The sequence below is a fragment of the Phyllostomus discolor genome, chromosome 1, assembly GCF_004126475.2.
Source record: "Phyllostomus discolor isolate MPI-MPIP mPhyDis1 chromosome 1, mPhyDis1.pri.v3, whole genome shotgun sequence".
Classification (NCBI taxonomy): domain Eukaryota; kingdom Metazoa; phylum Chordata; class Mammalia; order Chiroptera; family Phyllostomidae; genus Phyllostomus; species Phyllostomus discolor.
In genome coordinates, this window is record NC_040903.2 from 95,494,235 (window position 1) to 95,519,700 (window position 25,466).

At 36.1% G+C, this 25,466-nt stretch overlaps 1 protein-coding gene across 2 annotated transcripts in view; it reads right to left on the minus strand.

Moving 5' to 3' along the window:
- GRID2 (glutamate ionotropic receptor delta type subunit 2) overlaps positions 1-25,466 on the minus strand; it is a 1,446,155-nt gene that overhangs the window by 270,128 nt on the left and 1,150,561 nt on the right. For both annotated transcript variants that reach the window (XM_036026381.1, XM_028505846.2), the window contains exon 13: positions 21,885-22,080. In XM_036026381.1, coding sequence (XP_035882274.1) covers positions 21,885-22,080 — 196 coding nt within the window. The remainder of the gene's footprint in view (positions 1-21,884; positions 22,081-25,466) is intronic.

A 25,466-nucleotide genomic window follows, 5' to 3' on the forward strand; every position in this document is an offset into this window, starting at 1 on the left:
AGACTCCTCAATTTCTAGGCTGGGTGACAGGAAGAGCATTGGTGCTTTTAACAGAAATGAAGAACACAGAAAGATAAGCATCAACTTGCAAAGGAAGATAATTAGTTCAGTGCTAGATATAGAGCTGGCAGGGGCCGTGTCTGGGCATCCAGGTAGAGATGTACAGCAAGCAGATAAGTGTTGTCTCATTCCTGAAAAATAAATGCCATCACAAGAAAAGAAGCAACATTTGCCACCTGATGTGCCCCTCACTTAACCTCTACTTTCTGATTAATTACATGTAAGGAACAAAGATAGCGAAGGTTTTGTTCCTCTGTATTGAAGCATTTAGAAAATCATGCACATATATTAAAAAGCCTGGTAGCATCCATTAAAGTGATAAAAAAGACTTTAGGTTACTTAGATGTACCTAAAGTTCTGGATTCCTAAAGCTTCTGGTTGAAAGATAACAGAATGACCTGAGTGTCCTGCTTGAACTTAATTATGCTCATTCTCACATTTTAGTTGCATTACCTTAAGAACGTGTTATAGAATTTCTACCCCACAGACAGAATCTCTGATTAGGCAGTTCTGGAGTGGGGTCTAAGAATGTGCATATCTCATAGGTTCCCAGGTGGCATTCATGCTGCTGGTCCAGAGCCCATATTTTAGAGGTCACTGGTCTAGGACAAAGGTTTTCAAATAATGCCCAAAAGAGTGATTCTTCGAAGATAATCTGTGAACAATTTTCATAAGGAACACCTGAATTGCTTATTAAAAATTTAATTTTTACAATCTCATACCAGACCTAGTGAATCTTAATATCTGGGTTTGGAGTTTGGGAATAAGACTTTTGTGCAGCCTTTGTAGGTAATTCTTAGTATCTTCTACAGTTCGAGAACCACTCAAATTGTGGTGTGAATTTTAATTAGCTTTGGGAGGATATTAGAGATTGAAGCTCTACAGTTGTGGTACAAATGTAACAGGGTGTAGGCTGACAGGCCCCAAGGCCCCATCCAAGCCTAGCTTGGGGGCTGGGAAAAGCAGCAGTTATTTTGCATACCAGTAACAGCAGGCTACTTTCCTAGCCTAAGCTGAGCCAGGAAGGTATCTGGCATAACTTAAAGGCATAGCTTTAAGGCATCTCCCCTGCTTATGGCTGAGAGTTTTGAGATGGTTTGCACCATGCCATGGGGCCACACCTGCTGGGACTAACTGGCAATCAAAAAAGGCAAAGAATAGGGGTACACTAGCAGGTGTAGCCCATTGTGGGAGGAGTCAGAAATGGGGTTACAGAGGAGGTTCCAGGACAGGATTTAAACTAAAGGCAGGTGGCCACAGGGGATGAGGGACAATTCGAGGCTGTGTGGAAAGAAAAGGGGTGAAGGGACTCTTGCTTGTGGGCCATGAGGAGGTGCCACACGGTTTTGGTTAAGAACTGGAGATCACAGCGACACAGCTGATGCTGCGGGGGGAGTTTCGGAGATCTGCTCAGTTGAGCACAGATTACTGGGAAGAACCAGAAGTGAGCTAAGGACTTCTGTTTTGTTTTTATTTTTTTCCTTCTGGAGGATGGTACTGCTGATTGGCATGTTCTAAGACTGGCCTGACTGGGCAAAAGGGGGAAGGCAGGACTGTGTGTGTGTTTGTGGGTGTTTTAAAGGGACTTTGAGATTTAATGGTAGAAATCCACCATTACTCTAAACTTGTATAACTTTTGAATAAATAGTTCCTTTCCTTTTTACCAAACTCTGGCATTGAGAGCCACAATTCCTACTAGTGGCAGACAAGGAACCACAGTAAAAAAAAAAAAGATCCTGGGTGTCAGGATGGGCAGGGTAGGACAATTGGGAACCTAGTTACAATTAGCATTTTGAACTACAAATATGGCCACTGTTTGGATTACAAGTAATGTGCCATTAAACTCTGACCCAGAAAAGGTGACTGACATCAGACCAGGAGCCACCAATGATATGTTGCTTCTTTGTTCACCAAGAACCAATCCTTAGCTCCCGCTCGAAGTCAAGCCAGGTAAAACTCCCACCCTTTCCTTTCTCTCATGCGGTCTTTTCTTAGCCCTTTCTCTGGGCAGAGAAAATGTTGCCCAGGACCACAAACTTCCAAAACAAAACTTATCTGCTTGTTTCCATGGCTAATTGGTATTTATTTCCTTGGCTGGGGTCTAAGAAAACCTTACACTGGGGAATAGGGCTTGTTTTGTTAACAATATCTTGGCCCCAAATGGGTTGTTTCTGTAATGGAAAGCGCCAATAACCAGAAGCTAAGAGATGTGAGCTTTAGTCATAAATCTTAACACTAATATTCTATGAGGCCTAAGATAAATTACTTAATCTTTTTAAGTATAATTTTCTCATCTATAAAATAAAATGATTCAAGTGGAAGATTTTCACATTCCCTTTCAGCTCTTAGACTGTGATGACTTTTGGGAAGAGCAATGGGTAATGGTCAGAGAAAAATGTTCCCAGAGAATTTACGAGAACCAACACTTCTCAATTGTGTGGGTCAGAATAGCACAGATTCTATTTGTTTTGTTGAATTATACACACCTCTCCCCATTCTGACTTGCCTTTGTTGCTGGATGTAGGTTGTTAGTTTATTGTTCTATTTGAGAATCACTACTGGGTGACCCATTTTTATGGGGTAGATTGAGTAGCCAACACAATATAATTTCTACTGGAGTTAAATGACAAAACTTGTACTGATTCAAGTTTGTTAGTCAACATATTCCTTCTTAAAATGTATATTATAATATAACTTAAATTTATCTTTTCCAACTTCTACCCATTAGGATAACTACCATAAAAATTGAACAAAATAATTGATGGTGAGAATGTGGAAAAATTGGTGGGTATGTAAAATGGTGTAGCCACTCTAGAAAACAGTATGCAGTTCCTCAAAAAATTAAAAATAAAGCTACCACAGGATCCAGCAATTCCACTTCTGTGTTTATACCTAAAAGAACTCAAAGCAGAGACTCAAACATATTTGTAGCAGAATTATTCACAATGGCCGAAGATAGAAGCAACCCAAGTGCCTATTGTTTAATGAGTGGATAAACAAAATGTGTCATATACATACAATGACGCGTTATTAGCCTTAAAATGGAAGGACATTCTACAACATGGATGAACCCTGAGGACATTATGCTAAGTGAATTAAGCCATTACAAGAAGACAAATTCTGTATGATTCTACTTATATGAAGTACATCAAGTAGTGAAATTCATAAAGATACAAAGCAGAATTATAGTTTCTAGGAGTTTGGGAGAGAAATAAATGAGGGAATTTTTTAATGGGTACAGAATTTTAGTTTAATAATCTAAAAATTTTTCTGAAGATAAATGTTGATAGATACATAGCAATGTGAATATACTTAATGCTGCTAAACTGTACAATTACAAATGGTTAAGTACAGCATAGGAAAATATAGTCAATAATATTGTAAAAACTATGTCCAGTGCCAGGTGGGTACTAGAAATATCAAGGGATCACTTTGTAAAGTGTCTGTCTAACCTCTATGCAGTCCACCTTAAACTAATAGAAAATAACATTGAATGCAAACTGTAATTGAAAAAGAAAAGAAATTATGTCTTTAAAAAATAAAAATAAATTGTTAAGATGGTAAATTTTGTTACAAATATTTAACAATTTAAAATAATAAAATAAATAAAATTTTAAATTTTAATAAAATATTTTATGTCACATGTTAAAAATGTAGAAAACATTAATGTGATATGCTCAGCTTATATTACAGACTAATACACTATGACATAAAAAGAGAAGCTCTATCCTTAGCTATGTAGTTTTAAAAATCTACATTTGACTATTTGAATTCCAGTAAAATACCTCTATTTTACTTTTGAATTCCATTATTTAATATTACGTGTAATAGAAGAAATCAAGGGAAAATGGAAAGAACAGGCCGTTTTCTATAAAATGTTAAATATAGTTTATATTGTAATATATTTCTTGCCCCAAAAGACTACCTAGGTACTAAAATGTTATTTATTCTATCATCTCCCAGCTGAGTCAGTGCCAACTGGCAGAGCCATAAAGGACTTTACAAAACATATTGATTTAAAATAAAGAAAATAGAGTTGTAGATACCTAACAAGAAAGGAGGAATTTGTAATCAGAAACTTCAGTGCCTAAGATGACAATTCGTCTCAGAAATGTAAAAGCAGAAAGATCATAGGTAATCAGAGCATTTATGTTTTAGTAGGAGGATTAAATTAAGAAATTGAGAAGAAAATCACAGTAAAACACTGACCAAATAACAGAGTAAGAGGAGAGGCAAGTCCCTTTGAAAAATATGAAAGGATGACCAGGCTTGAACTCATAGGAATGCCAATGAAACTTATATAGTCTCCTAATTCTCTCACTGAGAGAAGGAGAGTTTTATTAGAAACTAAAATTTCAAAGTATGTGTTATAAAGGTCTCAACAGCATCATACAATGGAAATAAATACACAGGCATGAAAGTCTAATATTTTAATTAGAAATGCCCATAAAAGAATCTTTCAAAAACTGAGCCCATTCAGTATGTATCTTCTTTATTTTTTGTCTGTTAATAATCAATTTAATAGCACTTCAGGGAAGATGCTTTCAAAATTTTATTCATACAGAATCAGGGATTATTTGACTTTCTTTTTTATTTATTTTTTATTTTATTTTAATTGTTGTTGAAGTACAGTTTTCCATCTTTTACTTCCATCCCAGCCCACACCCTCAGTCCTGCCTACCTCCCTCCCATTTCTACCCCCGCCCCAGTTTTTGTCCATGTGTCTTTTATACTTGTTCCTGTAAACCCTTCTCCTCTTCCCCTGAAATTCCCTCCCCTGTCCCCTCTGGTCGCTGTCATTCTTTTACTAGAGAACTAAGTTATATACAAATCCTTATTTATATTAATAGTCTTAGGAATAAAAGGAAGTCAGCAAACAGTGAACTCTTACAGGCATTTACAAAACCATTTAGCTTTTTCCATTTTTTTGCAAAGTAAATGCTGCTCCTTGAGATTGCAGTCTGGAAAAAGAAATGTCATCTTATGAAGTGGAGCCTTGGGCCTGACCAAGATTTCTATTAGGATCTGACCAAATTACATTTGCTTGCCAGTACATCAACTAAACTGACAGGGTAAATGCAGAAGTGGGCGTGGACTGAATGGAAAAGCCTGATGGATTAGAGGTAGAGTTACCAAAAAGACAAATTATTATTATCAAATCACCATTTTTAAAAGTGGTAATAATAAGCCACTAAAAAAGGGGAAAAATAAATAATTTAGCAATATATAGATGGCATACAAAAACCAATACACATTTGAAAAAATGTGGAACATTATTAACAATCAGAAAAGTAAAAATAAAAATGAAATTACTTCCCATTCATCATTTTGAAAAAAAAAAAACCCAAATAAATGAATACCATTTAATTCTGGCAACTTCAGGCAAGAAAATGGGAAAACAAAACTTATTGTATTGACAGCAGTAGAAATTGACACAACATTTTCAGAGACTTCTTTGAGAGTAGTTACTAAACTTGTAAATGTTCATGCTCCTTAACCCACAATCCTACATTTAGGACCATAATTATAAACACACAAACAAATAAATAAGTATTCATTATAGCTGCTTGTAGGAGAAAATTTATGAAATGTTCAAAGTGTTTATGAAGACCAATAATTTGATAAATTATAGCAATTCATGGAATATGTTGAAGATATCAAAGTGATATATAAACATATATGCAAACCTGAAAGCTATTTGTAACAGATATTGACAAAGGCAAAAAAAATTAGTAAGAAAGTAAAAATGGAAAACAAACAAAAGCTGTATGTACAAGCATGCCTAATAAATAAAGGAAAAAGTCATGAAGCTATGCTGTGGAGGTTAATTTTAAAAGTAAATTGATGGGTAGAGTGAGCTAATTTTAAAATTATAGTGGAATTACAGTTTTTACTTTTCTGCATTTTTCTAAACTTTTAAAGAGGTGTATACACTTTCAACTTGGGAAGCAAATTTGAGAGTGGGAAATAAGCTAGGGGATACATGCCCCGCAGTGTCTTTGACCCCCAGGCACAGACTGCACCGCTCACCTGTCACTTTACTGTAGCCCTGTGATGTAGACTTTTGTGTATTGTTAGCTTGACTGAGCCAAGGGATGCCCAGATAGCTGGTTAAACATTAATTCTAGGTGTGTCTATTAGTGAGTTTCTGGAAGAGATTAGGATTTTAGTAAGTGAACTGAGTAAAGCAGGTGACCCTCCCCTATGTGGGTGGGCATTGGCTGACCCTAAGAGGGTTGGAATGAAACCAGATGGAGGAAGGTTGAATACTCTCTGCCTGACTGATTGAACTGGATGCTGGTTTGCTCCTGCCCTTGAAATGGGATTTAGAGTGTTCCTGTGCTTGGGCCTTCAGAATCAGACTGCAATTTACACTGTTGGCATTCCTGAGTCTCCAGTTTATACAAGGCCTGTCCAGAAGGCATCCAGGCATGTAATATGAAAAAGAGACATTCCTTGAAAAAGATAACAAGATACAAAAAACAATGTACATAGGACAATGATGCCTTAGTCCCCTTCAAAGTAGGCACCTTGGGACCTCACACAATTCTCCCAATCATTATCAGCTGCCCCATTGTACTTCCTGAATCTCATCAACAGTCTGAACTTGCTTCCCTTTCAAAGGTGATTTTAGTTTTGAGAAAAGCCAGCAGCCTCAGGGTACCAAATCTGGGCTGTAGGGGGGCTGAGTCACCTGAGTGATTTGATATTTCATCAAAACCTTCTACATGAGATGTGATGCATGAGCAGGTGTGTTGTGATGAAACTGGCAATCACCAGTTGCCCATAGTTGTGGCCTTTTGAATCGCTCCAGTAGTTTCTGTAGAGAAATATTTGATCTTAAGGCAAAATTTGTTGTTCTACTCGCTCAGTCATTTTGAGTGTATGGCCACGCAATCCACATGCTCACTCAATGGTGTCTACCACCCCACTGACTAATACAATGAGGTCATCATTGTTCACACATGCGTATTCCAGTCCACTTTCCTTGGCTGCCAGGTTACATCAGTGTCACACAAACTGTTCTCGTTATATTAACAATGGCTGGACTTTTTCTGGACAGACCTCGTAGACTGCAGATTGTGGGACTTAGTCTCCATAAGCATGTGAGACAGTTCTATATAATAAATCTCATTTTGTGTGTATTACATGTACATGTACATATATACATACAAATATATATATACAACATATGTTATATTTATAATACTATATATAAGTATACATTATACATAGGATATATAATTTATATTATATACACACACATATATATTCCCTATTGGTCCTATTTCTCCAGAAAACCCTAATATAACCACCTAATCTCAAATTGTAATTGTGTTTTTGTTTCCTGCATCACACTGTGTTCTGCTCACCTTTGTGCTCTTTTTTCAGGCTGTCTTTTCCCTGCCCTACTTTCACTTATCTCTCTTTTACTTAATAAAATCCTACTTATTCTAAGTTTAACATTGCTTCCTCTAAGAAGCCTTTGTGATCTGAACTAGCCTCCTCCCCTAGGCTCTGCTTGGTTGACTTTCTGTTTTGTTATATTACCTTATAATGTACATCTTTCTCTGAGTAGCTGCTATTCTGCATTTTACTGTCTCACCTAACTAATCCATCTTGGCATCCTCTGTGCTTGACATAGTTTCTGGTACTTGGAAGCCACTAGGGGAAAAAAAACTTTGTTGATTAAAGGAATGAGTGACTGAATAGATGAATTAGAATAGAGTGTAGCTAATTAAAAGAAGAATTGCAGCAGGTCTGGCTTTTATCATGGATTAAATCACTATAATAAAAAAAGCAATTAAAAATACATGCTCTGTCAATAGTGGGTTAGTAGTGTTATCTTTATAAACATAAGATGACACCACTTTATAATTTTCACTTTAATTTATAAAATGTATATATATTTTTTCCTCTGGGCATCTAGAAAACATCCCTATTTATAGTTTACTCTGTGTGCTATAAGACCCGGCAGAGTCTGACTCAAGTTAAAATGCTTATGACTGCCTAAGCTGTATATGGATTTAAGTTTCTCTTTCCTTTTTGGGAAAGTAGCTAATCAAGACCAATTTTGACTTAAGACATCCAAGAAGGCTGTTAGAAACAAAAATAAGTTGTGAAAAAAATAATAAAAAAAAAAAAACACCTAATGCCAGGCATTAAACATGCATTGGCAGGGCTACTAGAAATGATGTCTGTGTGTTTTTCATTCTCCCACAGGCGCAGAAAGAAGAGTGATATTCTGTGTGACAAGTGACAGACCTAAAAGCTCTGTTTTCTGAAGCGCAAAAAATATGCCAGTGGGTTCTGAACTCCCAGATGCAGGTAAAGTGCTAATGTGATTTTTTTTGTTGGAATTATTTGGCAAAAAGACAGATGTAGCAAATGCAATGCTGCCTCTAAGCCCAGTGATATGATAGCTCAGGACTCTTCACATTTTTATAGACCCAAAGCAAAGTGGTTGAGTGTTTTATCTTGTTTTTTCCCCCAAGTTGTATTCAGTATGTTTATTCATTTCTGTAATAAGGGCCTAACTGTGATTTTAATGTTATGTAGCTATATATGTATATTACCAAGTTACTTACTGAAGCTCAAGTTAGTTCTTACCCACACATTCTCTCTGCTCCTGGCTCATGAATCACTACAGCGGTTCAAGGACCTCAGAGAAACAGTTTACGTACTAAATTACTGGTTTATTATACACAGATTAGCTCAGAAATAGCCAAAATGGAAGAGATGCATAAGGCAAGGGATGGGGGAAGAGTGTGCTGCTCTTCCTGACTCTAAGTGTTTTTACCAACCTGGAAACTGTCAAAACCCTGTCCTTTTGGGGTTTTATACAGGCTCCAATACATAGGAATGATTGATTAAATCCTTGCCCATTGGTGACGGAACTCTCCTTACTTAGGAAATTCCAAGAATTTTAGGAGATTTGTGCCAGAAATAGGAAGAAGACCAAATAAATAGTATAAACCATAATACTATAGGGATTTTATTAATAAAAGTGGGATACCTGGCAAAATTGAGACTATCTCAAACCAAGACAGTCACCCTGAACATATTTTTCAATTTTTTTTTTTTAATTTCCCTCTACTCTTGTTTGCTAAGTAGAACCTGCTTCCCCTCTGGGTTACCTGTGGTCTTCTCCAGTGGTGGCTACTTTTCCCTTCTACAACACGCATACCACAGGGGAAGATAAGGGGCAGTTTTCCTCCTTTCCCCTTGAACTACATCTAGACCCTCGTCTCTGAAGCCCTCTAGCTTTGAAGGTCATTCTATAAGACTATTTCTGTAACTTGCTACTCATTCTCACTGCAGTCATTTGCTGACTCTGTCATTTCAACAGTGCTTGGAGATTTCATCATTTGGCCCTGTCACTCTCTCAAATACTAGCTCTGTGTTATTTTTGGTGATTTGATTATTCACATAGACATCCCATTCCAGTTCTGGGCTTCTCAGTTGCTTGGCTTCCTCTTCTCCAAAGATTGTGTCTTTTCTCCTAACTTAGCCTCCCACTCCCATGTCATATTTCTAATACCAGCACTCTCTTTATCATCTCTATTTCAAATGTGTCATCACAGAACCAACTTCATATTATTTCCCATCGTGCCATTGCCCTTCCAGTTCACAATTCTAATTCTTCAGTTCCATAGAGACCTACAGGTCATTGTTCATGCCATCCTGTCTCTTGATGTCATCACCTTCCTCCTGGACAGCTCAAATCCCATGATTTATATTAACAACATTTTCTTTGCATTCACTTTCAACTCACTCACCACACTGTCTTCTACCATGCTTATCTAACAAACACCAACTCAGGCAAATTCTAATTTCTGTTGACTCCATATTTACATCCAGGCAGCTGAAGATGGTAGAGAAAAACCCACAATTATGCTGATTGGTCCCAATCTATGGCCATGACCACTACTGCAAAGGGCCTTTAGTCTTTTCTAAGAATCCCACTACATTTCACTAGTCTACTGTCCATCCCACTCTCCAGAACTACCATTCCTACCTTTTCTTTCTTCAAATCTCCACAATCTCTAAGCTGCAGCTTACACTTTGATGATGGCCTTGGATCTTGATTGTTTTAGTACATACAGCAGTCAAAAGTGAACTTGTACTTGCTCCTACCACCATATTTCCCAAGCTATCTTCATATATAGCTTGGAAAATAGGCTCTGCCTTCCTCCTCTTACTGTAGATGGATTGTGCTCCTAAGTCTAAACTCCAGTTGTTCACTGGATCCCATTACTTATCACCTACTCAAAAACCATTTTCTCCTGCCACCATGAGTTTTCCTTTCTTTATTTTTTATTTTTATTGTTTATGTTGTTACAGTTGTCCTGCTTTTTCTCCCTTTCCCCACCTCCGCCCATCCCCATCCCCTCCCCTCCCTAAGTCAGCCCCTTATCCTTGTCCCTGTCCCCAGGGTTATGCATAAATGTGCTTTGGTTAATTCCTTCACCATCTTTCATTCAGTCCCCACCTCCCCTCCAGACATAGTCTATCTGTTTAATGCATCTAAGCTTCTGTTTCTGTTCATTCATTTATTATGTTTATTAGATTCCACATAAAAGTGAGATCATGTGGTGCTTGTTTTTCACTATTTGGCTTATTTTGTTTAGCGTTATATTCTCCAGGTCCATCCATGGTGTTGCAAAATGTAAGAGTTTCATTTCATTTCTTTTCTTTTCCTTTATTTTATTTTATTTTAATTTAATTTAATTTAATTTAATTTTATTTTATTTTTTTTTACTGCTGTGTGGTATTCCATTGTGTAAATGTACCACAGCTTTTTTATCCACTCATCTGCTGGTGGGCACTTAGATTGTTTCCAAATCCTGGCTATTGTAAATAGCATTGCTAAAGGTGGTGAGAACATACAGTGGGAAAAAGATAGTCTCTTCAATAAATGGTGTTGTGAAAACTGGACTGGTACATGCAAAAAATAAGACTAGACCACCAACTTACACCATACACACACACAAAATTCAAAATGGAGAAAAGACTTAAATGTAACTCACAAAACCATAAAAATCCTGGAAGAAAACATAGGTAGTAAAATCTCAGATATCCAATGTAACAGGACTTTTGTTATCTCCTAAGGCACTAGAAACAAAGCAGAAAATAGACAAATGGGACTACATCAAATTAAAAAGTTTCTGCACAGCTAAAGAAACCACCAGCAAAATGAATAAGGAACCCACTGTATGGGAAGAACATTTTGCCATTGATACATCTGACAAGCATTTTATCTCCAGAGTATACAAAAAACTAATACAACTCAACACCAGGAAGACAAACAATCCAATTAAGAAATGGGCAAAAGACCTGAATAGACACTTCTCCAAAGAGGACATGCAGAGGGCTCAGAGACATGAAAAAAAAGTGCTCAGCATCATTAATCCTCAGAGATGCAAACTAAAACCTCAAAGAGATATCACCTCATACCTGTCAAAATGGCTATCATTAATAAATCAACAGACAAATTCTGGTGAGAGTGTGGAGAAAAGGGAACCCTAGTGCACTGTTGGAGAGAATACAAACTGGTGCAGCCACTGTGAAAAAAATCTGTAGTATCTTTAAGAAGTTAAAAATGGAATTCCCTTTTGACCCAGAGTTTCCACCTCTGGGAATGTACCCCAAGGATCCTAAAACACCAGTTCAAAACTATATATGCATCCCTGTGTGTTTTTCTTTCCTTATCACCCTATCAATGTAGAGACATTATATATATCTAGTTTGATTTTTCAAAAATTCCCAAACCTCACATCTCACTCCAGGAACCCCTCCTATAACTCCTCATTTCCTTTCAGCAAAGTGCCTTTGAAAGTGCCTATTCTCACAACTCTACTGCCTGTCTTCTCATTCTTTTTCTCTGCAATCTAATTCTAATTTCTTCTCCTTTCACTGTACCAGATCTGCTCCTGTCAAGGTCTCCAGTGGTTGCTGGCTGCCAAATAAATCATTAATTCTCAGTCTTCACCGTGTTTGACTCATGAGCATCTTCTGACAGCTGACGCTCATGATGATTATTTGAAATTCCTTGAAATACTTTTTTTTCCCCCAACTTGTCATCTAAACAACCACTTTTGGCTGTCCTCCTGCTTCACTGGCTAATCCTTTACTGACTCTGTTATACCCTTTTAAATCTCTCCTTCCTCTAAATGTTAAATTGTTCCAGGGGTAGTCTTTATTATCTTCTCTAGGTACACACTCATCTGTGCTGATATCACTGAGTCTGATGACTTTAAATACAAGCTCTATGCTAATAATCCCTAAATGTTTAGCTCCATCTAGAACTTTCTCCTGAACACCCAACTCATATATGCAGCAGCTTTCTTGGCATCTTTGCTTGGATAAATAAGCATTTATTATTAACTATCATGCCAGAGACAAATTCTCATTTGGCTTCTCAAATCTGCTTTTCCCATAATTTTTTCAACCACCCCCCCCCAAAATGGCAACTTACCAGAACTTGCTTTTAAAAACTCATTTTTTGGATGTCAACAATTTTAGTATTCATACTAAACTTCATTGGGCTTTGCTATTCATAACTGTTTTTAGAGAAGGATTTTTAATAACTTTTAAAAGCAATTGATTTGAGTTATTGATCCATTTTCTGAATCTATGCATGACTGGATAATAAAATCTATCTTATGTAAATGTGAATTTTTTTAGATTTAAAAAAAAAATTTAATTTATTTTTAGAGAGAGGGAAAGGGAAGGAGAGAGAGAGGAAGAGAAACATCATGTGTGGCTGCCTCTCAAATGGCCCCCACTAGGGACCTGGCCCACAACCCAGGCATGTGCCCTGACTGGGAATTGAACTGGTGACCCTTTGGTTTGCAGCCTGTGCTCAATCCACTGAGCTACACCAGCCAGGGCTAAATGTGAATTTTTATAACCACGTTGGATTAGCTCATGGCGTTTCTTCCCTCTCTGAGGGGCTGCATTCTAGACCTCCCAACACTAAGCATTTCTTTATGTATGTTCCCTTATTCTAGTCATTTATGAAAGAAAGATATATTAACTTTCAAACGAATGGCAACTTCATTTTTCCACCTACTTTTAAGCCAAATACATTGTACTCATCTTTAACTCCTCTTTCTCATACTCCACATTCAATATTTTAGAAAATTTGTCAGAACTACCCTAAAAAAATTCAAATTCAATTACTTTTCATCAATTGCACCATAATCCCTCTGCTCCACCCACCACTGTGTCTCACTTGGATTGTAGCAGTGGCCCCCTCACTGGTCAGCTTGCTTCCAATCTTGACCTCTAACTCCCCCTCATTTTCCACATAGCACCTATGGTGGGCCTTAAAAAAGTCATATCATGTCTCTCTTCTGCTCACAACCTTCCCTTGGTTTCCCATTTCAGAGTAAGGCCAAAGTCATGTATAAAGCTCACAAAATACTATATCAGTGATGCTTAACCTTTATTGTGAATCAGAATCACCTGAAAGGATTTAAGATTTTAAGATGCTTTCTATTCCCCATATAAGGTACAACTGGAACTTTAGTGAAGCACAAGCATGTTTAATTTTGTCTAACTCCCTCTCTGAGATCTCTTATTTCTCTGTTCTACCCACCTCTTGTACTTTCTTTATGTGCACCTGCTCCAGTGACATTGGTCTTCTTGACATTCATCTCCAACATGCCAAACTAGTTTCTGCCCTACGGATTTTGCATTGAGTGTTCCTTTTGCCTGGAGGACTTCCTATCCCTCCTCTCTCCCACTATCTTCATGGCTCATACCCTGTCCTTTTTCAGGTCTCTATTTAAATGTCACTTTCTCAGAGATGCCTTTGAGAACACCCTATATATGATGGCAATATCCCCTTTCTGCTTCTGCTTTCTTTCATTCTTACACTTCTAATTTCACTCCATAGCAAACATTCGTGATTGTTTCTCTCCACTACAATATAATCCATCTGGGAGGAACTCTGTGTCTGGTAAATAATAGCTGCTAGCTGAATGTGTGTTGAATAAATAAATTCAACTTACCCAGTTTTTCAGCCAGCGATGAATAAATGAGTAAGCTTACTTTGCTCAGGGTCTGAAATTTGCCTTTCTGCCACAATCCTCCAAAATCTTTGATATTGGTCCATTTAATATGACCAGTCTTTCATTGGTTTTTATTTCAATCTTCCAGTTTTTCAGCTAGGATTAGATCTGGGTCCTGAAACCCAACTGCTTGGGTGGAGCCTTGATCCCCTTTCCCATACTGCTCTTGGACTTAAGTAGATGAGTGGTCTTGCAACCTGATCTTCCTGATTGAATGCTGCTGTTGCCAGTATCGCCACCCACTTCTTGTTATCATAGTACCCCTCAGAGTTTACACTGACATTTAACTACCATTGGGATCCTCTGGCTAGTGCAGGAGTTCTAATTCTACCAATCCTGCTTTTCCTTTCTTTCCTGTTAGTCTTTATTGCTGAGGTTCTGGAATACCATATATGTTTTTGCCGTGGATAATGCACAGCCACATTTTTGTGTGCATTATACATGGTATTATTATACCCATGTATAATGTGAATCCTTATTCTTCCCTCAAAAATTTGGTCAAAAAGTGTGCATTATACATGGCAAAGTATATTTGTTCTTCACCAACTGAATTATAATAAGTTATCAGTGAATGAATATTGCCCTTTTAATAACCACATTTTAGTGCTACCCACAGAATCCATCATTCCAGTCAGATCCTTACCTGTGACCTAGAATTTCTCTATCTGTTCTCAGAAGTGACCTGTCTTATGTCCAAGTTCCTCCTAAAATAATCTGATAGAATAAATTTCCATCAATGTGATAATACTGACAGTTTAAAGTTACAGTCTTCCAAGATGTATTTGGGTTTTAACAGAGATTGATTTTCGATGGTGTCATTTCAGAATTGCTGAGTCACCGTCATGACCTCCCAATAGGTTTCCAGCTTCCACACTGACACCTTTAGTTAATCTCAATACAGCAGACATGATTTACCAACATATTAGTTAGATCATGTTACTCCTCTGTTCCAAACCTCCTGAATTTCATATCGTGCACAGAGTAAAAGCCCACTGAAAATGTTCTGTACAGCACTGTATTAGCACTTCTCAGACTTCAGTTTAGCATGCTTATGACTTACCTGGGAATCTCGTTAGAATGAGATTCACATTTAAAAGAGCTGGGGTGGGGCCTAAGAGTCTGCATTTCTAACAGGCTCTCAGGTTGCAGCTAGTACGAAGAACTGGCTGTTAGTAACAAGATCATGCATGATTTGCCTTCTCCCTACCACCTGGCCCTTTAACTCTCTGACCTTGTTCTGCTTCTGATATTATCCCTTATTTTGGAAGCTATCCTGGCCTCTGTCACAGCTAGAATGTCCAGAGTGCACCAAGATAGGGCCTTTTCATTGGCTGACTCCTCTGTCTGGAAACACTTCTCCTAGATTTGTCTCTCCTTCTCCTTTCCCTTCTTCTTCCCACTCTTCCTCCTGGCTTTCTCTCTTCCCTGCCTGCTTCAAGTCTTTATCCTAGTGTCACTTTCTTGGCTATCTGATATAACAAAGCAGGTCATCTACTTGACGTCCCCCTCTCCCTCTCCTACTCTATTATTCTCCTTAATACTTATCACCACTGAAACACAACTTAACTTTATTCATCTTGTTTATTGTCTGCTACCTTCACTACTATGTAAACTCCATGAAGGCATTTTGTTTTCATTTATGTTCAGTCCAGTGACTAAAATACTGGCTGATACATATCAGGTGCTCAATAAATAAGTGTTGAATGAATGCATTAAAAATTCAGTTATATTTTTTCAAATCCTGCTTTTTCTACTTATGCAAGAAACATTGGGAAGAGAGAAGCAAAAACAAGTTTGTTCTAGTTTAATTATGCTAGTTTGCTATACGTGATTATCACCCAAGAATAGAAGATCAGAATTTATTTACTTAATTCTCATTTATATAGGTTTCTTCAGTAAGAGAAGAATTAAGATGTTAGAAGGGATCAGGATCTACCTTCAAATAAGAGAAATTTAATAAGAGTAGTAGCACAATTAAGAGCAAACAGAACATGAGACATTAATTGGATTTATAAAGTTATAATTAGATCATAAAGAATATTTTTCACAACAATGCAGGCTTTCCTGGAAGGCAGTTTATATATATATATATATATAAATGTATGTATATATATGTATATATATATTCCTGTCAAAGTACTGTAGAAGTTTGGCCTTTTGACCTCTGAGGTCCTTTGTGCCTGCACAAATTAGAAGTCAGTGACAGAGAACAGGAAGCTGCTATGTAAAATGTGCCACACTAGTTGCTTGAGGAAGAACCATGTTGCATGTGTTCTCAAGCTCATGAACTCCCAGTGAGCTTTAGTGGGTGAGAAGGTTGTTGTTCATTGGTTGGTTGGTTTTGTTTTAATAGAAGCTGTCCAAGACCTTACAAATGAAACCAAAACACATTTTATTATTACTGCCTCCTTTCAGTTTAATCAGTTGTCACTTGTCTATGATTTTGGTTGAAAGAAATATATACTATAAGCAAATTTCATTTTGATATATTTCATTATGAATTCATAAGGACATTCTTTAATATCCCTCTAGTAAATTAGAAAACTGAACAAATATGGTATAATAAATACTGAGATATTCAATTTGCAGTTTTAAACTTGTAAGCCCTCTTTGTCAGCAGACTGTGAGAGAACAGGAATAATTCCTTAGTATTTTTATTGCACTGTCTTTTTTATTGTGTCACAATTTTAAGTTAACCTTAGGAAATATTAAATAATAATGCTTTGTAGTTACAAATCCCTCAAATATGCATTTCCTCAGGTAATCGTTAGGATCATCTTATGAGTTTATGGCTCTAAACATACTATTTATTGATGCTCCTACATATTACTTTTTAAAGTAATGACAAAAAACATATGAGGTAGGAATTCCTTAGCACTGTAATGAAAATTGTAGGGCCCAAAGATTTTAAGTAACTAGTTACATTTATAAATTTTGTTTAAAAAATGAACTGAATTCAAACCCAGCTTGATGTGCCAGAAAAGGCCAGGCTTTTAGTTCCCATGCTGTGATTTTATAGTTGTGTAAACTGAGTCTTAAAGAAGCCAAATGACTTACCCAAAGTTATACAGCTAGAAACTAGAAAACCAGACAGTTTTTTCTCAGACCAGAGTTCTTTCTATTCCTCATAATGGATTTTAAAAAAAGTATATTTAACAACAGCATGAGAGATACCAACTCAAGTTGAAAGGTTATGGAATGGCTACAGATTTAAAGGAAAATAAAACCCAGCAAAGCATAAAGAATAATTAACTAAATTTCTTAGCACATATTGCATATATTATTGATAATCTAATCAAAAACACCTTTATTTAATGGAATCTCAGATTGGAACATTCTCAGTGTGAATATTTACAATTTATTTTTACATATACACAAATGTCAAATTAAATTTCATATGCTTAAGAGACATAAAGGTAAAAAAAGACTAAAATGTCCAGAAAATATAGGAAACTATATGTACATACTTGGAAAAGGAGAGACTTTCTTGAATACAGAAGACCTTAGAATATATATGTATATCTTAGTACATACATGACTATTAAAGCTTCTAAATGGCAACTGATATCTTATATACTTATGATTCATATATTATTCTGAAAATACCAGGATATAGGAGGTATACCCAGTTTGTATTAATACAGAAAACATAATGGATATGTGTATGTAGAAGGTTGTGTGTATATAAGAACATAAGAATAAAATAAGGCCTTGTTCAAATGTACCCACTTGGCTACCTCAGGAAATTACAAGTCTCTTTTGGTTTAACTATTTCCATTTTTTGCACTTTCACCCAATCACTATATATCAGCTATAGTGATCATCTTGAAAAGTAAAAATAAATCATGATATTTCCTTAGTTCAGTAGCATTGTTGCCATTCAAGTAAAATCCAAATTCCTAACCAAGGACAAGGTCTTCTATGATCTATTTCCTGCCTACTAACCTGATTTCATGTTCTTGTATTCAACATGATCCAGCCATGCTGATTTTAAGTCAGTTATGAGACTGTACCTTCTGATATTTGCCTATGCTATACTTTGGGTAGATAACTTGTCACCCTTTCTCCTATGAGACCAGCTCTTGAGCAGGCAGATAACATCAATTATTTTATCTTCTTGAGAAAGCTTACATGATCACTATACCTCAAGTAGATCTTCTCTTTATTATCTACAATAGCACCCTATTTGTTTATTTCATAGCATTTATAGAACTTAAATCATTTTGTTTGATTATATATTTTAGTTACTATTTCTATCACTCTAACCAGATTTTACAACTCATGGATCCAGTGGCCATTTCTCTGTGGTTCGGCTTATCTCTAGTTCCCAGGTCAGGGTCTGGTACATAACTGGCACTCAGCAAATATTGAATGAATAAGTAAATAATGAATGAGTGAAGACATAAGTTTTTAAAAAATGTTTTATTTGGAATTTTGTGTGAGAAAATAATAAAATTTCTCTGGAATGATATGATATAATAAGAATTTGTAAATGGTGGGGAACTTTGGCTTTTAAAATGGAATAGAAATATAAACTATGAATTTTGATTAATACTCATCTTCAAGAAAACAAATTTACTTTTAACAGTAGAAAATATGAAGAAAAATAACCTTTCCCAAAACCATTTTAGTATACTTATTTTGAGACTTAAATTTATTCACATCCTATGAGTAACTAGTAAACACTAAAATGCATACCCTCTCTTATACCCCAGACAACACATAGGCCCATTCACCCATTCACACTTCCCATCCTTTCCCTGTCCTCCCATCCACTGGAGGACACCATGCTGAACTTACAGGAGCCAATGAACCTTTCGACAAAAACAAAAAAGAAACATTTTAGGATTAATATCTGAGCCCTGGGAAAGTGAGATTAATATAATAAGGGTGAAGGGGCTAGAGGTCAATACTAATATTTCACAAACATTAACTTCTTTAAAGGCAGTATTAGGAGAGAGGTTTATGTCAGCATCATCAATTTTTAAAGTAATGATATTACCTGTAAATTGTGTGGGACAGGGCCTTAGGTAATCGCCAGGAGGGGCAACCCGTGTCACTGCTTTGTGGTTCTGTTGGGGGTTGGGAGGGCTCAGAGAACTTACAGTGCCACTGCCTGGCTTCTGGAGGTTTGCATGGCACTTGCCCCACTTCCAGTCACTTTACCGACTCCCCGTATGTGACTGGTGCCCATCCAGCTATTACCTTGGTGCTAAATCCCATACTGGGTAAGTTTATGTATGTTTGCCTTTTAAGCAGAGTCCCCTGAAAATTGGCAGTTTTTTCTGTCACTCCAACCCCCACTTGTTTGTACAGCCAGAAGTTATGGGAATTTATCTTTCTAGCACTGGAGCCCTAGGTTATGTCATCTAACCTGGGGTTGGGATTGCCCACTCCCAAGGTGTCCTTCCTCATTTTTATTCACTACACATGAATGTAGGACTGGCCATTTTGCCACTGCCACCGCCTGTCTTTTCCACACTGTGTCTCCTCACTTCCCTGCCAGGATCCACACCTCCACTCCTCCTATCCATATGGATGAATGTGGCTTCTTTAAATCCTTGGTTGTTGGACTTCCATACAGTTTGATTTTCTGACAGTTCTGGGTGTTACTTGATTTTGAGGTTTAGTTGTAATTCTTTCCATGTTTGCATGAGGAGGTGAAGCATGTCTACCTATGCCCCCATCTTGACCAGAAATCCCACACAATTTACAGGTGCCTTTTCTACAATAAGGTATGTTACTAAGACAGGAAGTCAAAGTAGCTCTACCTAATACACAGAAAAAAACAAAGGGAGGCTGCCAAACTGAGGAGACAAAGAAATATGGCCCAAATGAAAGAACAGAACAAATTCCAGAAAAAGAACTAAATGAAACAGAGATAGCCAATGTATCAGATGCAGAGTTCAAAACACTGGTGATCAGGATGCTTAAAGAACTAATTGAGTACAGCAACAACATCAAGGAAGAAATGAAGATTACATTAAGTGAAATAAAGGAAAATCTACAGGGAATCTGCAGTGAAGGGGAGGAAGTCAAGATTCAAATCAACGATTTGGAACATAATGAAGAAATAAGCATTCAACCAGAACAGCAAGAAGAAATAAGAATTTTAAAAAATGAGGATAGTATAAGAAGCCTCTAAGACAACTCCAAATGTACCAAAATCTAAATCATAGGGAAGCCAGAAGGTGAAGAGGAAGAGCAAGAAATTGAAAACTTATTTGAAAAAATAATGACAGAAAACTTGCCTAAGTTGGCAAAGGAAATAGATACACAAATCCAGGAAGCACAGAGAGTCCTAAACAAGTTGGACCCAAAAAGGACTCCACCAAGACACATCATAATTAAAATGCCAAAATTAGGGACAATTGTAATAGCATAATCAATAAAATATATTTAAAAAATAAAATAATGATATCAATGTAGTGACTGCAAATTTGCTAGACTGACTCCAGGGGACCACAGCAAGGGCAGTAACTGATAGATATCATGCTATGAAAATGCACGGAATAATGCTAGAATCTGTGGCAGAATAACATTTATAACCATCAAAACATTCTCCAACATAGTATTATTATTGAGTTTGATTTTGAACAAGAAACTCAGACATGGAGGCCAAATTACTCTGCTGTGGAAGGTTGCAGAGAAAAACTGCACACCACCATTGCTGCTCTTAGCAACACTCATTCATTCACTCATTCATTCATCCCATAATTACTTATTAAATATCAACTATTGTGACTTTCACTGTGCTAGCCACAGGAGCAGGTTCAAGCAAACATTATTTAGTTCTCTCATGGAGGTTGATATGGCCTGAGAAAGCAAGCATTACTTTTGAATATATGTTTATAAACCACAGCACAGAATAAAAACTAGTTTCTTATTTTTCACAAAAAGGACTGCTTTCCAAGTACTCTCCTTTTTTTTGTAAAATAACTTCTAAATGATAGTTGTTTACAAATAAGATAAAAATATTTTCACTTTTGGAAGTAGAAACAGACATTTGTAGGAACTTTGTTGACCAGATTAACTTTTACCCACTGATAGCTTTACATAATTATAAGATAAGGTTTTCATTTAAAAACAGATGCAGTAAATACTCTTAGTCATTTGAAAGAATTGAATAACCTGAATTGTTTTTGGAATGAGATTTGTAAAAACCTTTTCAGTCTTCATGTTTATAAGTCTCTGAGCCTGTTCTGAACAAAATATCAACTCATGTTTTCTAGCTTCAGAATTCAATGGAAACATATCCTTTAAATCAATGATTTCAACCTTTTTCATCTCATGGCACATATGAACTAATTACTAAAATTCTGCAGCACACCATAAAACTATATTATATTTTCTGCCAATCTGACCAAAAAAAAATAGGTATAACTTAGATACATTCACACTGGTTGGTTATTGTTGTGTTGGATACTGTTATTTAATTTTTTTTGACAGTCCAAGGGAAAAAAGGTCAGTGCCCCTGACTAAATAGTCAGGTATTGAGTGTTTTAAAAATTCTCATGGCACACTGGTTGAAAATCACTGCTTTAGACACATTACAGAGGGCTTTGAATTCCCTTCGCTGGTGCACTGTCACCTCAAAATCTTCTTTAAGTCAACAGAAGGTATAATGTAACTGAAAACTTTATGTCAAAGTTAAAATTTTAAGAAAAGAAAAAAACCAATGTTAACTTAGCAATTCCAATATAGAGATAAGTGGGTAGACTACAAATGAAGAACTATGGGCAGTACCTTTTGAATGCCTGCTTGGGACTCCAGAACGTTATTCTCTGATCCATTGCTTCGGCTGATCATCCGCCACATTTGGGAATACATGCTGTCTCTCTCAAAAGGATTCATTCCCTTCATGCGAACATGCTCATATACTGCAGAGTCCAGGACAGTGCCATAAGGGATATCAGTCTGCTTGGAAAGGTCCTGGAGAGACCTGAATTATTAGGAGAAAAGAGAGACACAAGAAAGAGTACTGAATATTTTCATGTGGAAATAATGTTATAGGAAGCAAAAAGTAATATATGTAAATACAGATGTCAAATTGCTGTTCTTATTTTGTTGTTTCTTAATATTAAGATGTAATGTATAAGAAAAATTGGTGTTAGAATGTTTGGCACTATACAAATCATGAAAAGACAAAATTATGACTGAAGGGAAGGTGAACATGTCTAGTGATAAAACAATGCATTTTCAGTGAACCTGCATTAAAATATAAAATAAAATAAAATAATAAAATAAAATAAAATAAATAAAATAAAATTTAGCAATCCTATCAAAGCAAAGACAAATTAAATTTGATTCCTAGATAATCATATAATCATTTAGTTTTCTTTTTAATTTCATTATGTCTTAAACCTATATCTTTTTAGGTGGCAAGGCTTGAATATTTTTTATAAAATAATTTCATTTTGCATAAACAGCATCTTTTAAGGTCAAGTATATACTTAAAAATTAGTTTTTATGATAGTCATTACTTATTGAGTGGCTATTACATATATCCTAGGCAATCGACACACATTATCCTCACACCAGGGACTCCTGTTCAGAACTATTTTACCCATTTGCAAGAATAAAGGACTTGCTCAGTGTGGCACATTCAGTGAGGAAGAGAGATAGGATTCAAATGTAGACCCAACTGTTTCCAAATACCATGTTATTTTTACTGCAAGATTCTGACTTTTACTTCTATATTTATTTTGCTATTATTTGCTTTAAGTGCCTGTGTGTGTGTGTGTGTGTGTGTGTGTGTGTGTGTGTGAGAGAGAGAGAGAGAGAGAGAGAGAGCGAGCGCGCACGCGAGAGGGAGAATGTTCTTATTTATATTCAAATGCAATAAAGTCCATGCTCTGGAAAGGCAAATATGTTTTTAGTTTTCTCTTTTACAGAATAATGCTCCAGAACTTTCAAAGCAATCTTTGAGTTACAAATGATATCTACTTTCCCCAGGTTATCTCTAAATTGGAGGTCAACTTCCTTATATTTGAGTTCTGAGCCACTCTACACTTTCTTACAGAATGAATTACCACTCCACTGGAATTCGATGAATTTAAGTAGGAACCCCACTCTAATGACTGACATTTAAGGACAAATATGTGTCTTTGGCAAACTGGTCAAAATTAGATGTTGGCATGTTTCAGAGTCACTAACCTCTGAGCATGGGAGCGGATGTTTTGAAACACTATGCCATTTTTGAACAAGAATAAATACCCACAGCTCTCCAACCATGAGCCATGAATCCTACGATATGTATACTTATGACCTTTTGGTCTGTTTCTAGATGGAATTTGCTAATGATTTCCTGGGTATCTTTGCAACCAACACCAAGAGCATTGGGCAAGGAGTTTGGGAATTTTCTTACAGATCACCAGTTTCCATTATGTACAAAACTGTGTTGCAAACAATAAATTACAGGCTGTGTTTGTCAGAGAAGTATGCGTATCAATTTCTAATAGTAATTTGTAGCAAGATTTAATCTGCATTTTATTGAGTTTTATGTTGTTGATGTTTATAGTTTACTCTATGAAACTACCATGATAATTCCTTTCAGGTCCACACTTAGCTGCATAAAATAATACATTGAAAATAGCTTTGTGAAGGGACAAATTTTCTAAAAATATTTCTAATTATTGATGTTATTCTACCACATTAAAAGATAATGTGACAGCAAATTAATAATTGAGGGCAAAAGTAGAAATATCAGTAACCTACATGTAGATAGGATACAACTTTAGAGAAGAGTAATAGGACGGTTGCCCCTGGGACATCCCATAATTGTCTTGGTTGTTGTGCAGCAATAAGAATTTTGTTTCAAAAGAACAATTTACATCTTATTTACTACTGTTTCAAGTAATAGGAATAAAATCGTATTCAAAATTTCAAAATATTTCCCACTATTTAATAGAGGATAATCTAAAGGGGTAACATGGGAAAATAAATGAAACATATCTGTACAGGTATGTTTCATAAATAGCTGGGCTCATATATTCAATTTCTATAAATATAAGGATTAGGCTAGGTAGATGTACAGAGCTTGCACCTTCTAGAACTGGAGATCTATGAGTAGAGAAGGCCATGTTAGGGTTCATCAAAAACCCTCCCAGAATACTTCTGGCCAGGTAGCTCATTTGGTTAGAGCATTATCCCAACACATGAAGGTTGCAGGTTTGACCCTCTGTCAGGGCACAAATAAGAATCAACCAATGAATTCATGTAGTAGTGGAACAACAAATCGACATTTCTCTCTTTCCTTCTCTCCCTTGTTTCTTCCTTTTAGTCTCTCTCTCTAAAATCAATAAGTAAAAAAAAATTTTTAAAGCAAAGAAAAGCAAACTTCCCAGAATAGGACTGGCTACTGGCTGCTTAGTGGTTCCAGCAACCACTCTTGTATTATAACTCTCAGGCTTCATCTCGATGATGCTGAGATCAGTCTAAGGGTGAAAATTTGTTAGGCCTATGTTTAAATATATGACTGGTTTGCCCAAATAGTCATACTCATAAAATATTGCTAAATAAATGAACTCCTTCCCTAAGCTTTCTATGAAAAATAATTGATATAAAATGTTAGTATCTTTGAAATAATCAGGTTCATATAACAGAGCATCACCTTAAATAATAGCTTCATAACTTTAGTGTATAATACTCTAGTAATAAAAAGAGCTTAGTTATTAAAGCTCTTCTGTACACACTAAAATTTTAAAAGAGTATTCTTAATATATTGCCTGAGTGAAGCTCCTGATTCTAGAAAAAAAGAAGTTTATTTTCAACATACTTCAAATTTAGAATAGTAGGGCATTTTGTAACTTAGAACAAAGGCATGTTCCCTTAGCTTCATTTCTGATATCAAGTCAGCTCACAAATTTGCCTTGAGATATGCTTACAATAAAAATTATAGCTTGTCTGATTCAGTGTCATTCCATTACAGTACACAAAGATAGCAGCAAAGGTGACAAATACAAAATGAAGTAAAATGAAGTGGAGAAAATAGGCTGTTATAGGAGCCCAACACAGGGAGGAAGTGCTTATTTTAAGGGGTCATTTTGCATTTTTATGCTAATAAGATTTTTAGAGATGATCAGCAGAAATGTTATAGCCTATATTATGATCCCCTAAAAGAAATTTAATAGGTTATTCTAGAAGTGATAATCTTCAAAAATTGTACCTTAAGGTCAGCATCTGAGTATATATTATTTAGACATGCCAAATCATTGTTTTAGAAGGAAAAACAATTATAAAAGAATTAATAAGTACTTAATATATAAATTAATTTGCCATAGCAAATATTGACCAAAAAATTGACAATGCTTACCTTGTTCAGAGAAG